The 16,865-nt window shown below is 46.3% G+C and overlaps 1 protein-coding gene across 6 annotated transcripts in view; it reads right to left on the reverse strand.

Moving 5' to 3' along the window:
• Window positions 1-16,865, reverse strand: part of pald1a (phosphatase domain containing paladin 1a) — a 54,957-nt gene that overhangs the window by 12,628 nt on the left and 25,464 nt on the right. For all 6 annotated transcript variants that reach the window (XM_023808134.2, XM_023808131.2, XM_023808133.2 and 3 more), the window contains 3 exons: window positions 16,356-16,496; window positions 16,183-16,254; window positions 14,858-14,998 (listed from right to left, as the gene is read on the reverse strand). In XM_023808134.2, coding sequence (XP_023663902.2) covers window positions 14,858-14,998; window positions 16,183-16,254; window positions 16,356-16,496 — 354 coding nt within the window. The remainder of the gene's footprint in view (window positions 1-14,857; window positions 14,999-16,182; window positions 16,255-16,355; window positions 16,497-16,865) is intronic.

Consider the following 16,865-nt stretch of genomic DNA (forward strand, 5'->3'; position numbering starts at 1 on the left):
GCGAGATGCATGGAGCAGAACCAAGCCGCTAAACTTTGGTTGTTTTGGTGATGATGCAACTGCAAAACCAGTACTGGAATTCATGATGACATCATTGGGGGAAAGGGTTAGGCTTTGAATAACCACCAACGGTGCCGTTTTTTTCTGTGACCAGCCACCAGGAATCTACTGACTAGGATCGCGAGTCGATGTCAGGAATGGGCTCCTTTGTGCGGAATTGATTGCTCAGGCCTTGGGGGTCACCTCAGGCATGGAGACAGCCATGTTTGCCTTGCAAAGTTTTCCGTGACTAGGCCTGTGTTACAGCTGCAGGGAGTGGGGGGCAGGGCGGGCGAGGAGTTAACGTGGCATTAGCAGGCAATCAGACAATCTGCCACAAGAGACTTGCCTGTGAAGCTGAATTAGCCTCCATTTAAATCTGTGGGAATGGGGCCCTTGAAGGAGGCTTTGCACTGGCTTTCCTCATTTGTTAGGGTTATGTTAAAGCCCGTATTGGGATGGTCGGGTTGGACACACACACACACACAGACACAGACACAGACACACACACACACGTTGGTCTTCCTATCTAAATGGGGATTGCTATGGAATCTCTCATCCCAATCACGACACCCTTAACCCCTACCCATCCCTAACCTTAACCATAAGTAACCAACCCAAATACAAGACTTTTGGCATTTTTACTTTTTTGATTGCATTCACAGATATTTATAAAACTGAGGTTATCAAAATGGGGACCTCAAAAGATGTCCCCAAAAGTAGGGAAATTTCAGGTTTTACTACACTTTGGGGACAATTTGGTCCTCAAATGTGATCTATGCAAACCTATAACCTGTTCCCATATAGCTCAACACTGACAGCCTTGTGGACAGTGACTTGAAGTTTGTCTCATGTCAACAAAATCACTTGCTTTTGCTCAACACCATCTCTATGGGATCCACAATATTGTGGGATTTCCTTTGTTGACCAGTTCATGTTCACTTTTCTCCTTCTCGCTCGTTTTTGTTACACTTCTCACACACTGTCCATCAGTTCGACAGCAAGGACAAAAATTATTATGAATGGCTCAGGCAGTGTGTGCAGAGCTTATACAAAAGCAGCATTGGTAAACAGACTGATTTTGTAACATGTACTAGATAATCTTGAATAGGAACAATCATTAAAATTGCTAAATATTTTAGCATATCTTACTGATGGTCCCAAACCAGCTGGCTATCATGGTCCTTGCAATATTACAGCTGCACTTCTACTGTAAACCAGGTAAATGTCGCTCTGTACCTCTGAGCAAACTGGGATGCTTTGTTCAGTTGAGCTCTAAGCAGCCGCGGTGGAACCCATGTCTCACCGGGGATAAGCCCCTCCCCATGCCAATCAACATCGCATTTCCCCAGGCATGTCCCCACCCACCATACGGCCATTCATGCGCCACAGGAACCAGCCGCCTTCTTTATTTAGCAGCCCTGCTCTGTCAACAGGGGCCTATTTTTCTGGGGCCCGTCCCCCCACTCCCTCTCCCAAACGTCTGGAAAAGGCATCGAGCTCCCCCGCGGTAATTTACGGCAGGTCCGGGGGGGAGCCGGTGTCCCACCTCCGCGTACGCGGGCTACGCGGGAACGCCGGGGGAGCCCCTGTGTCACAACCTTATCAGCGCTGGCCTCCGCTGCGCAAACGGCCCCGCAGCCAGAGCTGGTTCGCTGCCAAAGGTGAGAGCCATAACTCTGCCGGCCTTTGAGCCGCGATGATTGATGGCCTCAGAACAGCTGGACACTGTGTGAGATGGAGCCGGGCCGAAACGAGGCTGGATTCCAGTGCCGGCGTCACTGGAGAGGGCCGAACTGTGACGCCTGTGATGCTGTGCAGGCCCTCACTGTGGAGGGGGCACTTATCACCCCAGAAGAGCTCTTCCTATCACAGTAACCCTCCATATAGATACATATGGTCTCCAGAGCCTAAGAATTCGGTGGATTATCATAGAACATGTGTGTGCACGTGTCTGTATAGATGCATGCACGTGTATTTATGTGTGTGCGCACGTGTTAATCCCACTCTAGAGTTTCCAGCAGAGCACCACCTTGAAAAAGATGCCAGTAAAGACACACAGGCTGAACAAACAGTGTCCCTATTGTGCAGTTAATTTGTCAAATCCTGGAAAGTACCCAGCTGTAATTTAATTTAATTTCTATATATTTCCTTAGCAGACAGGAGTGGATCATGGGAAAAAAAAAAGAGGGTTGGTATGGTTGTCTATGCTTAGCTAACGGCTTAAGGAGTCAAAACAGCGCTCGTCGTAAAAAGCCGGAGACGAGACGACCCACACGGAATGTCTCAGTGACCCCCCCCGCCCCACCCCCCATGCCCTCTGTGCTCCGTGTAGACTGACCCCAGGGTACGGACACAGGTATGTTTCAAAAGGCCACGTAGCGGTTAGCCACGCGCTACCACAGTGCAGGTTTACATACTGACAACAGTTACAGTTTGCTACAGTTACAATTAAGTAGGAGATCCCAACCGTTTGATGTCTGTGGACCACAGAATTTCACGGACTGGGAAAACGGATGGGAGGCGGGGGAACAGATCATCCCGTGGATTTCTTAAGTTTAACCATTTATGTTTTTTCAGACGCGAACAGAACATGTGAACATGGGGGGTAAAAAAAAATAAAAATAGAAAATAATACAATCAACTGTCATCTTATTGAGTAACATCCGATCATAGTTAAGTCCCATAAATTCACTGAGAGGTCTGAAGCAGATATATTGGATGTCAACGTGCACATGCTGCCACACGCGAACCATGTGGCAAGAACAAAATCTGATTGCGCTGCCACTATAAAGGTTTAGGTATCTTACGTTATACAGTACATTTGACCTCTCTCCTATAACGATCGAGATATGTCCAGGCTGACTAAACTCCTCAATTCTGGGACCAAACCCCGATACAAGTCGATGGGTATCTGCAGTTTTATTTTTGGAATTAACCAACCCCTCCGCAAAACCCTCAGCGTTCCGAGGTCTGGTGGAACACGTGGAACGAGGGTTTGAAACCTCTAACAAAGACAGTATGGAGATTTTCCGTGGATATTTCTTCTTTGATACAAGCTGACCACTCCCACCTCTACCATCTAAGATAATATGCCAGAGAGCAGAAATTGCCACTATTATTACAAACATAATAACTGGATGACATCATCATCTCATTCTCCATCTTTAAAGTACATGCATACCCAGGTTTAGAGTACAACTGCTTCCCCTTCAGATATAATAGCAGATATAAGTTCCATCTCGGCAGCGCTCATCGACTGGCCGAACCACAAAGCCAGGTGATAATGTATAAGATGAGGGGAAAAGCAAAAACAGGGATATCAGACAGTGGTCAGAATGCAAAGGTATTAAAGGATTAGAGTCTCAGGCCGGTCGATTCAGCCACAGGGCTGTTTCACACAAACCCAATGATTTACGGTGCAATCCTGTTTTCCCAGCATGCTCTTCCTACGCCCCACATCCTCACTTCGTCCAGAGAGAGGCACGAGATGTCATGACCTTTTACCCCCCACCCCCACCATTTTCTGAGCAAACTGCCCCTTGCGGGGTGCTGAGAGCGGAAGAGACTGAACAGCTCGGGCCTGAGAACATGCATTAAGTGAGCCGTGGGCCTCGATCCTGCCTGACATAACCACATGCCTGAATGGGAGACGCGCGGTTTAATGAGAATTCAATTATTAACCATACAAGGCGTCAACTGACACTTACAATGGGAAAAAAAACATGCATAAAGATGCATAAAAACCAAGGGCCATCTGCATTTTAAACACATTGCAGAGGCATGTACTTCAAATTTTCTATAGGTATATATTGTACTTTTAATAAACCAAGTCAAATCATTGCTATACCCAGTATATCAGAGATCTACTGAGAAGGATTCAAGACCAACATCTCGAAAGACTGGGGGATTCAGATTTCAAATATTCATACAAAAATCTAACACTGTCTAGTTTTACATGTAACCATGTAGAGAGATAAACAATGTGGTCTAATATAGAATGTATGAAGCTTCTATATACAGGTGATAAACATGAGGTAGCCATTTGTGTGAAGAATCACAGCATTTTCTCATATCCTATGAATTTATGATCTATATTCAGAACTAAACAACAGTCATTAGAAACGTTATTTATAAAGCATTTCCATATACTGAAAACATTGCATTTCAATCATTCCCAGTTACTTGCTTGCAAATTTGCTCAGTGCCAACTCATTACCGATAGTCATTGTTACCTAAAATGTGACACAACTACCAGAAATTGCAATTTAAAAATGGAAATAATACAATGAACAGTATCTATTGAGTTGCTGAAATATCTACAGTCAGCTTCCAGGCATTGCATCTGCACAGGTAACTCAGCTGTATCGTACCGGTCATCTGTTCATATTCTACCCCTCGAATCTCGCTGTTTATTTACACTGAAAGCATCACGACTTCATGACGGCTTTGATTTTCTGACATTCTGAAATTTACAGAGGAAATTTAAAAAAATAAAAAATAATAATAATAATAATCTGGTACTTGTGGCGAGAGGCGAAAAGACAGGAGACAGCTTCTTCCCGTGAAGGAGGATGGAAAAAGGAGGACATCCGGCAAAAACTCTGGCCGGAAGAAAAATGTACCTTCAAAATAAAAGCACATCTGCCCTCGGAATTCTGAGCATCTAAGAACCCGCTACACACTTCTCACTGAGAAACTAAATGAAAAGCACACTTGTAAAAAAAAATGCACTTACACATTTGTGTGTTATCTAATGAACCGGATTCAAACAGTGTAGCATCATATAAGCAAAGTGGACCTGTTAATCGAAGGTCTGAGCGCTGGCGTTGTAGCCTTGAATGTTACATCAGCGTAAATAAGTTCTGCATGGATCAAGGTTTAGAATAAGTTTAAAATGCCTTCATTACATATATAAAAGATGGTTTTGCAGTGATTAAGGGCACCTAAGCCATGCGTGATGAAATTGTGAAATTGGATCAAACTAATACGAGGGGGGTTGACAATGGTAGGGGGCGACCCGGGGGGGTGGAGGGTGAGGACTGGGGGTGGGTGGAAATGTGGGTGGGCTGCAGCTTTCTGTGCCTGTCAGGCAGGACTCAAAAATTCCAGGTCAACCAACTGCTTAAGACAATGAACAATGAGAAATTACTGAAACAGAAATCATGACCCCCCCCGCCCCCCTACTGATGTGCATATATATATATATATATATATAGGAGAACAAGATGGGATTTGCGAAAAGAAGCTTTGCAATGTACCAATGTACTTGTGCAGATGGGAAAAAAAAAACGCATCATTTTATGGATACGGATAACAAAAGGTTCAGTGAAAATACCAGCAGGCTGATCAAGTGTTGACTAACCAAACAGCTGCTCTTCTGCTTCTCTACGTGAAACTCCGCATCCAATTAAAGTGAGAATACCGGAGCAGCTGCATCGCTTCAGCAAGGCACTGGGTCAAATTTAAGTCCGCCGCCCCTTTTATTTCCTGTTCCTGGGCAACACGCCGTATCGAGTAACACTCAGATTACCGCCGCCTCCAGTTTCCAATAAAGCCAAAGGTAAAATGCCTGCCCCTGTGAAGTAGGAAGTGGGACATCAGTTACCTAAGTGGATTTATCTCGATTTTGTAGGTAAGTCGGGAAAATAATAAAACAGAACAGAATAATAATTATATCGTAATAAAAATTATCGTGACTACATACATTACCGTACTGTACCTACAGCTGACGAACTGCTGAAATTACGCAATGTTTTCATGAGCGTCACAAAGTATTGCGCACGTTCATTATTACGAACCATTGTATTTAACGCTAATTTTTTAATACGCATTATGGCAGTCGTAAGTATGAGATGTCCGTAAGTCAGGCGTTCATAACTCAAAACATCTGCACCACCTATTACCAACATCATCCATGCCCAGAAGGTTAATTTGGCAGGCCTTCCTACCGCTCTGAGACAGCCGGACCTGCCAACAATTAACCAGCAACACCGAGGTACAACCTTCAGCTTTTCAAAAAATATAAATAAAATCAACAACGGCAATGTTTCAGCAGCTGCTCGAATGCACAGCCCTCATTTTGCAGTCAGGACTGTGGCGTATGTGTGCGTCAGATACAGCAGTCGGGGGCCCACAAGACTCCTGATTGTTTCCCCTCAGAAATAATGAAATCCCATACCCCTACTGTGCCACTTTATTATTGCATTGGGTTGGGATAATGTTTCCCTTTTGGCAAGGTCATTCACAACCCCCAATCCCTCCCTGGCCCCAAGAAAAAAATATATATCCCATTTCCTGGTTTTCCACAATGTGTTCACAGATAGGGGTAGAAAGATCCATTCAGTCTTTAAGGGCACACAGACTGCAAATCCACCGTCCCAAGCAGAGCAAACACCTGTCTGCACAAACTAAATGACAGGCTGATATTGCTGCCCCCCCGCCCCGCTCCTCACCGTTTACTGGGTCCCCAAAACCCCAGCAGGGACTAAATCCCACCAAAATACCCTGCCCCAAAATTGTACTGGGGTAGAAGTAGTTCACAGATGTGAGATGTCACTCAGAAGAGAAAGGACCCCACGCCGTTACAAAAATATGACTTAAAGCTATTGTCAAGGTGCGGTTAAAGTGACAGTTAGTGATTTAATCAAGGCGGAGGGTCTTATGAAAGAATTCAGGGGTGTCGGGACCCGGCTATTGAGGAAGAAGTAGCCTGGTGTCAAAGTCAGGGGGTCAGGAAAGGCAGTTTAATGGATTCAGCAGACAGGAGGCCCCCCCCCCCGGGTGTGGGCGACACGTCGACGACGGAGGGAGAGGTGAAAAGCCGGATTGCTGCCTTTGGAGCTGCCTTTGCAGTTTACCCAAGTTTATCTCGAAAGCTGAGGTTCTCTGTTTGAGAGCGAGTGTTGCAAATGAAATCAAGAGCGGTCAGAGTGAAAATTATCTAAATTATTTATTATTACCGTCATTATTAACGGATTAAATTCTGAGCACTGGCTCTGCAAGCCACGGGGCTATTTTACGCGCGGCCGATGATTTACGGCATAGGATGGTTATCCCAGCATGCTCCTCATACCACCTATAACCTCTGCTCATCCAAACAGAGGTGAAAGAGGTCATGACCCCTCTCAATGCCCCGCCGTTTTTCTCAGCAAACATGGGTCAGAAGAGTCTGGAAAACTCAAGCCTAAAAATATCCTTTAAGTGAGCGGTGAGCCTAGCTGGTGTTTAACAACATCAAAACAAACTATTGGAATGAATTAACGCGTTATATGGTTTAATTCATTAGAATGTTTCACATTTTATTAATTTATCTGGTGTTTTATCCAAAGCAACTAACAGTAAAGGGTTACAATTTATGCACGCCCCTGCTGGGATTCGAACCCACAACCTTTGTGTTGTTAAAGTTGTACTTGCTGAACTACAGGAGCCCTTTTATTTTCCATGACAGTTATTTATAATCCATATCATATTAAAAAGATCAATGATTTAAGCTCAGCTTGACGTGTTGAATTTTACCGTCTGAAAATTCAGAATCGACCCCATGTCACAATCACCTTAACTTGGGGTCTTAGCCATCCAGCCACAGCCTGCCAGCGACAAGGTGCCTTTAGCCCGCTGGGGTCCAGGACACACCCCAGCATGGGGGTGACGTTGTCACCGCAAGCAGGAGGGGCTCATCGAGCCGCACAGCGGCTATTTAAAGCAGTCAAGCCGTTTATACTGACAGGTAGGAAACATGACCTTTTTTATGGATTCTCCCCTGGAAGTGACCTTTCGGGACACGAAGTGCCGCTCCTGACTCGGTCCCGGCCTGGATCCACACGGGAAACCAGTATAACGCAGCACATCGTGCCATTTCACCACAAAAAAGCAGCGCACTGCTGAGCAGCTTCAGCACCCAAGCGCTAAGCCTCAACCCAAACACACGCCGCACAATGGCTTCTGCGCCGCATTGCACGCCCTGGCGGTTTGCAAAGTAAACACTCCGTGCTGCCTGTTTACACACACTGGGGGAGGTCAAGAAGTCCGGAATCTTCCGACTGATTCTGCGCCTGGATGTTATCTGCCAATTATAAGCTGCCGATACCGCTGACAGGTCGTCCTCGGCCTTAGTGATATTGTGACGGTTTCACTTTTTATTTCTACAATGTTTCCCTGTTTTCTATGGGCATCTAAAGCCCCGATACCCTTGGGGACGGAGTCATACTTACACAGACGATCATACCTGCTGGACATATATTATTTTATGGTTATTATAAATCTCCTGCTTGTATTTCTGCACTTGCATCCGTTTTCTAACCATGTATCCTGATCAGGTTCAGAGGAGGGACATGGAGCCAATCCCATGAGGCAATGGGCACAAGGTTGGGGCACACCATGGATGGGATAACAGTCCACCATAAAGCGCACACACACACACACACACACACACACACACACACACACACAGTGCGCGTGGGGTCCAACCCTCCAATACTAGGCAACAGTGCTACTAAGTAGGCCAATCTACCACCTTCTTTACAGACCTTTTCTAGAAAATAAGATTAGAAAATATCTCTCGGCAACAATTATTTTTAGGAGTCATACATAATGATTTAAGAAGACGTCAGAGCAAACGTGTGCCTATAACGTCTGGAGTCCTTATTAAATGGGGAAGATAAGCATTCTGTCACAGCACCCTGTTAAAGTGCAATAAAGATAAACTAAATATTTCACAGGGCGGTCCTGATCTAGGAATCATTTTACTTTGTTTTCAAGTGAAGGCAGCTGAAATTCCCTCACGACAAACTTCCCAATTTCCACACGCCCCCTGGCCGGACCGACACACGTGTTCCGGGTGCCATTCCCACAGCCACGTTTTTAATAAGGGAGAAGAGCGGCAGTCCATAACTGAGCCGCTGTCTCCTAAAATAAAGTTCTGCTCCGCTGGATCCCTGCGACACCATAACCACAGAAACCGGAACACGCTTCAGGCATCCAGGTTGGGTTTTTGAGGGCAGTTATTTCGGGTCCCCGGACCAAGGCAATGATGGGTTTAGCGAGAGAGGATAATGATAGCCATCTGACACGGAACCCTCAGCAACGGAAGACACGCTGCAAAAATGTTAGGGGTGGCGGGGCGTCACAATGCTGAAATGATAGATTAGCGCTGATACGGAAGGACGTCTAACAGATCAACACCAACAACAATATAGACAATCAGTGTAACCCTGAGAACGAGGAGAATTAGAACAGCCCATCTTCTGAGCGTAGAGAGGCTTTTGTTTGCATTCGGTCTTATTTGAAGTTTGTTGTTTGTTATTATTCAGTGCATAGTTTGTTCACACTTTAATCCGGCTCTCAAAACAACAGCAAACGAATTATCAAAAAAAAAAAATAATAAAATAAAAAAACATACCCCAATACGATCGTGTCTTCTGACATGCCCCACTACTGTCACTGACACATGCCTACCTTCTGCACCTGGTGGGTCCTGCGACCGCAGCGGATGATGGAGATGGCCTGCAATTATCACTTTAAAGACAGGCATTTGTCAGGGCAGCCCTTGAGCTCCAGCAGAGGCCAATTCAAAGCCCCAGCACAAACATCCCCCCCAGAAGATGGCAGCACATGGCCCCCTCAGAAGGGGACTCCCCTTACGCCCGTGCCCTCATGCTGCGGGATTCCCGGGCTCTATCTCCATCTCTGTACTGCACGTACTTCCAAAAAAAAAAAACCCACAATTCCACACAAGGTTATGCAGCCACAATTATGGGGGCAAACATTTAAAAAAATTAAAGAAATAAATAAATCACTATCATCAAACAACATCCTCCATAACCAGAACATCAAACGTGCCCAGTTATATAATGAGATGTTCCGGTGGTGTTTCGAGATAAAACGATGTGGTCTGCAAAGACGCATGGTGCAGCCAATCACAGACAGTGTGTGAGTGGATTACAGAAAGTCCTGCAGCTACAGCATTCTGTACATAAAAACCACAGTGTGGAGACCACAGTTAATGCAGAGTAATTAAACATTTCTTCTTTAGGTGACTGGTGAATACCCAAAAGAGGCCCTAAGTAAATCTACTAACAAGTATAAACTTCCTATTCAAATTAAGAAGTATTATGGTGCGTTCGATTATCTCTCTCCAAGTCGGAACTCGGATGAAAACGTCACGAAAAACGTCACTTCCCGTCGGAAACACGCCCCTTTTATGACGTTAAAGTCGGACCAGATTTTGTTGCCTGAGTTGCCCCTGTGACGTAATTTCAACATGGCGACTTGGTTTGTTTGTAGTTTGTTTACCGATCGAAAAAAGAATATCAGTATGAATGTACAAAAATATTTTATAAAGCTTTTAATGTGGTTTGACTGGTTCGTGTTTTTTGTTTGTCTCTCGGAAAAATCTCAATTTCTCCATTTTCTCCATTTGGAAAACTTCAAATCTGCTAAAATATAAAGCAACAACACACAGCAACGTGTTCATGGAGGCAGCCATGTTTGTTCCGAGATGTGGGTAGCTCGAACGGGAGATTGTCGGACGTGATGTCACTCAACTCGGAATTTCCGAGTTCCGAGAGAAAAACGAACGCACCATTACTACTACTACTACTACTCCTAACTTCCAACCACTCATACTGGTCAAGATCACAGTAGGAACTTGAAGGCTGGATAGGATGTCCGAACATTGCAGGGCGCATATACAGACACATACTCTATGGGTAATTCAGAGATAGACAAACCACTATCTTTGCACTGTGCGAGGAAACTGGAGTACCTGAAGGAAACCGGCATTAATCATCATAATCATTTAGCTACAACGTGCACATAGCAATAACAAACTCCATCGCTTATCGAGTCTTTGACCACACGGTATCAGTTCTCGCAGCCCGGCTTCATGATTGATGTCCACGCCACATGAGCCCCGCTGGAGCAGGTCTGCAGCCTCCGGGGTGTGTTGAAAACACCGCTCAACCATCTCCAGGTGCCGAAGGCCGAGGCCGGACCGGCTGGCCCGCAACACGCGCCGCTCCTTCATCTTTGGCCTCCCCGTAAGATTTACGATCACAATGGTGTCAAGTCTCTTTTGGAGGGTCTCAGAAGGCTGGCCGTACCCCAGCAGATACGGGGCGCCGCTGGGCGGGGAGTCAGACAGAGAGATCAAGCCGTCGCTTTTCTGCTCAGCTCATCTGACCGGGGAGCACAGGATATTACAAAAAGAGGAAAATACGCGTGCGCTACAGAAGGCATCTTATATTACCCAAAAGAAACTGAGAACCAGCGCTGCCTTCAACCAGCATGAAAGCATTCTTCAGCTTGGGTCTCCAATGAGACGGTGCATTTAACAACTGCTTATACTCATATACTCTCCCGAATCATATCAGCCGAGCGTTCTTCGCTGGATAGGAAGACGAAGGCCTGTACCTGAACTCAAGTACAAGCGTAAACGCTGGCTAACTTCCCTCTTTCAGTCTCCCTGAGGTCACACGCTCACTTGGTCCTGGCATCTGAGTACAAGGGCTCTCAACTCCCTCTTTGGCAAAACCCCTGACTCCCTAATGAAGCCCATTACTCTGCAACATCAACATAATCAAACAGGATCCAACAAAAATGCACAATGCCCACCCACAGAATACAACTAGCATTGTGCAGAATCAACTAGAAGAAGTTATATATACTTCTAATAATATGCAATAATAAAAGTCAACAAAAGGGACTGGCGGGTTTGGCATGCATGTACGAAAGCATTATGCTTTGGGCCTATGAACGGCATGCAAGGGAAGTGTGCAACTGAGCAAAAACAGGGTTAGAGTTGCTAGTTTATGCTAATAATTTAACTAAATTACCACATCCTGTGACTAATACAGATGCAAAAGATTCAACTTACACCTTTAGTACAACAACCAAATCAAGCAGCCTGAGACACGCAGGCAGAGCCCTGAGGCCTGGCAGTGGACAAAGACCACAGACACGCAGGCAGAGCCCTGAGGCCTGGCAGTGGACAAAGACCACAGACACGCAGGCAGAGCCCTGAGGCCTGGCAGTGGACAAAGACCACAGACACGCAGGCAGAGCCCTGAGGCCTGGCAGTGGACAAAGACCACAGACACGCAGGCAGAGCCCTGAGGCCTGGCAGTGGACAAAGACCACTGACACGCAGGCAGAGCCCTGAGGCCTGGCAGTGGACAAAGACCACAGACACGCAGGCAGAGCCCTGAGGCCTGGCAGTGGACAAAGACCACAGACACGCAGGCAGAGCCCTGAGGCCTGGCAGTGGACAAAGACCACAGACACGCAGGCAGAGCCCTGAGGCCTGGCAGTGGACAAAGACCACAGACACGCAGGCAGAGCCCTGAGGCCTGGCAGTGGACAAAGACCACAGACACGCAGGCAGAGCCCTGAGGCCTGGCAGTGGACAAAGACCACAGACACGCAGGCAGAGCCCTGAGGCCTGGCAGTGGACAAAGACCACAGACACGCAGGCAGAGCCCTGAGGCCTGGCAGTGGACAGGGTTATAAACACACTGTGGAGACCCAAAGCAGAGAGAGGCTTCCCTTCCAAAAGCACAAAGAAAGCAGCCCATTAAAGGCACTGAAATACAACAGGACAGATTATGCAAAAAGGATTACAGCATGTGGGCATTATTCCCTCTTAACCCCTTCCTGACCTGCCAGGGTCCTGTTAATATAGCAATAATTACGTCTAGCTTGCCTATGGAAGAGAACTGGGCTGCTTTTGTTCAGGCTAAATACCTTTCACACGTCCTCTGTTCCATGTTTTTGTCTTTTTCTTTTTTTGTTTTGTTTCAGACTAGATACACAGAGCTAACCACAAATCGTCTCGGCGTACGGGAATTCTGAAAAACCCCAAAACTGCAGACGATATCTGATATTGCTCCGCAGCATGTTTACCCCAAGAAAGCACCAAGAAGCAATTAGAAAAAGAAAAAAAATTACGGGGAGGAGATGCAGCGCATCTGTACCGAATTTCACTCCCGGAACGTGGCGAGCGACTCTAAAGCTATCAGGCCAGGTCGAGGCGAAGCCGCTGGGAGGTAAGAGCCAGACCTGGCCGTGCTTCGCCAGCGGGACAGAAGCGAAGGGTCTCTGCCTCACCCCCCACTCCCTGCATTCGCCTTTCTGTGTTATGAACCCGAGCATTTCCTCTATCAAACACACATCTTCCAACACGACGCGGTCTGGAAGCCCCGCTGCCGTGGAAACAATCCGTGGCTCTCCGGGGGCTGTGCGGTGGGCGCACATCTGGCACTGCTTATCTGTGTGCCCCTCCACTGCAGAGAGGCCAAAGGCCAGGGAGGCGGAACAGGGTGCCAACCTGAAGCCCGCCCCCTGGGGGCCAAGGGCGGGGTTACAGTCAAACACCTCGATACAGGAGATAATCAGGTGTGACAGTCACTGCATACAAGAGTGGGGATCTCTCACACTCTCATTTCAGAAAAAGAGGTTTGGGCTGGTAGGATAATGGAATAGCTCCCCCAAGAGTACTGGATGTGCAGCAACACATTAAAATAGGCCAGGCTCTTTTACGCAGAAGAGGCAAAAACAGAGGCACTATGAAGCCCATTGATGTGAAAGAAGCTGCACATCTCCTGCCTGTGTGCACTGCAGAGATGTGAGCCTGTGCCTGTTATAATCCGCGTGGACAGCACAGATTCACTACGAACACAGAGTCACTATGAACACAGCAGAGAGTGTCAAAGTATTATATCCAGTAGTGCAAGACATATCCAGACTGTATAGCTTCTTAAAACAATTCACTATTATGATGTAATCCAAATGTAAACTCAATTTTAAGTTTCCAAACTAAAAGATCTTTCTTTTTAAAGGTCTAGCTACTTTACCAATTTGTAAAAACGTGGCTTTCATTAAAGTAAATTTTAGATATTCATTAAAATGAAGGCTTCCTGACACAATATCTTAAAAATTAAAAATTTTAATTTTCCCCACACACACAGCTTACAACCTCACTGAAAACAGTGCTGCGGTCATACAAGTAAAAATGAATCCTAAACTAAGTTTTACGTGTGAGCTGTTCGACTCGAAACATCAGTTATCACCAGATTAAATATACAACAGACTTGAAAGTGTGTTAATGCCACCTACAGGCTACAGATGGAATAAACACCCTTAAAGTCCACATAAGCCGATTATAAAAAGTGCAACATCAATATACAAGTCATAAACGTCATTACACTATCAGTAGATAATTGCCAGCACATATATAGGACAAATGCAATTACAAAATTGCCCTCCAGTTACCTGCTTATGTCAGAAATTCATTTCATGTCCTGAGACGCCCCACAGCAATGGAAATCATAAGCACTCAGGAAACGGTTCAACACGGCCATTTGAGGACTACCCTAGTAACCAGGTGTTGAGGGGTTGGCCATCATTACCGTTAGCATGTGTAATTTTAGCCTATAATTTGCAAGCTGAGCTCCTTCCATTAGCTTTTCCGCCGTAAAGACAGACTTCCTTATTTGAACAAGTGTTGGAAAAACAAACTATTAACTTCGGGGGGGGTTACCTGTAAGCCGCAGTATTGTTTTTCAAGGTTAGTGCCAAGGTCCATTTCGTACTGACAGCAATGTGACGATTTGTGATGGTCAAATGAGGCTTGAGGACTAAGACTGTAAGGTTAACTGTGTATCAAGTCACTTCCTGGACTAAACCAAAGTGAACTGATGAAGCAGCCAATGGGAAGTGGCTGGTGTCTGCCAGTATATGATAATCCCGCCCACTGCAGACCTTGTAGCCCTATCACTTTGGATAAAATAAATCAGTACATCGGACCAAAGGAGCATCCTACCTGTCTGTAGGTGGAGATGATGATCTCTCTCAGGTGATAATGCATGGGAGTCATGGTCTCGCTGACCGCATCTAGAGCCATGTCCACCTCCCTCTTCATGCGGTGACCATCAGGCAGCAGCCTGACCAGCTGCATCACCACCTGCACGTTCCAGAAGGACACATACTGAAGCTTCCAAGGGAGGTGCTATGGGCAAAGCCTGCAGAGCACTAACACAGCATCGCAAGATAGAAACACGCATCTGCATGAACTTTCCCTCTTGCAGAAAAAAAGATGGGTAATCCAAAGGTCCCTGAGAAAACTATCCCCGGCTCAGAAAGGGTTTCTGAGAAGCTGGGTCCTAGTCCTTGAACGGACTACCCTACCCTAAAGGGGGATTGGAGAAGGACTTCTGGGGTGTGGCGTCCGATCGCCGAGATCAACCGCCAAGCGGTTACAGGGATTGGAACCAGTTGAGAAAAGCAGAAGAACTTCAGTGGCCCAGAAACAATATGGCTTCAGTTAAGCGTGCAGGGCTTTGGTTGGCGTCCCCCTCCCACTACAGAAGCTATGGTTTGGGGTAATATTACGTTACCAAAATAGGAATCACAGTTGGACTGCTGTGCGCTTCTGAGTCCATGGGAGACAGAGGTGGCCTCTATTCATGGAGGGGCTGCGGGAAGCACGTTCCCCGGAAAAAAAAATTGCCACATGGCACGTTGTCTGAATAACCTTCCCTGGCAACAGAGCCTGCGCTGCTAACAGCTAAGGTCTAATGCTGAGGCCTCAATGAGTCACCCTCCATGACATTTTCAATTGCGGTGCTGCCAGGGAATCGATCTGCTTCCAGCACGGCCTTGTTAAAGGCGCCCGGACAAAAATCCACCAGATATGAAAACACTGCTAGTTAGCGTGCTTCCCCCAAAGGATACAGCCTCCAATCACAGCTGACAGGAGCTGGTAACCAACATAACCTTCATGGTGGCCCACGTCATTTTCAAAAGTAACAGGCATGTGAATCAACAGCAATCTTGGACAGAAAAGCTTCATCTGGGTACTCTGAGAAATAGTCTTGCTCCGACTGAACAGGCTTGTGAGAGCTAAACAGATTTTCAGAAGAAAGAAAGGACACCCCATCCCATTTTGGGGCACTAAGCAAAATTTGATTAACCTAGTTGTTACGTGTTGTCATCCTTCCCATACTGTCAGGCTCATCAAATGAGGGGGCCCCCTGGTGGCCGCCGGGCCCTAAGCAGCTGTTTAGTTTGCTTATGCTGGCCCTGGAGGAAAACCACATTCAATGCAGCTGTATGTACCTATCTGACGGCCACACGGCTCCATTTTACCTCAAACTCCCCCTTGGTGTACTTGGCATCCGGAACGCTGACGATCTCGTCGTCACCAAAGTCAGGGAAGCCCTGCCGGACATAAAGGAGGGAGACACGACAGGACCTCGATCATGTGACGACCACCCAGGTGGGAAACTAGACAAGAGGGATGAAGGCAAGAGGAGGCCTACGTTAAAGTGCCAGAGGGTCATGGTGGCGATGACCATGGCCGTGGTGGTCCGGCCCTTGCCGTCGTGACAGTTGAACACAAAGGCGGAGCATGAGTCTTCAGCTAAGCTGCCCTTCAGGGCCTCCAACAGCCTGTCAAAATCCTGAGAACCACAAGCTCTCGTTGTTCACACTGCAGATAAACTGGATTTTTACAAAACACATTAGTATTTGCCCGCACTGTAGGACAAAGACTGTAAGACACACTGATATGCAGCTGTCACAGTACAAAATGCAAAAAATGCATGTATTACTGTGAACCTTTGACTTTTACCCATTAAATATTATATGCAACACTCGTTATATCCAGAAGTCAACCCAAAGAATTAATTAAATAAAGTTGTACGCTACATAATGACATTTCCGTCAACGACGGACCACATATACGATGGTGGTCCCTTAAGATGATACATTAATGAGCTGAAAATTTTCTATCGCCTAGTAACGTTTTAGTCGCAACAAAATATTCACGT

Source organism: Paramormyrops kingsleyae, chromosome 20 (assembly GCF_048594095.1).
Source record: "Paramormyrops kingsleyae isolate MSU_618 chromosome 20, PKINGS_0.4, whole genome shotgun sequence".
Lineage (NCBI taxonomy): Eukaryota > Metazoa > Chordata > Actinopteri > Osteoglossiformes > Mormyridae > Paramormyrops > Paramormyrops kingsleyae.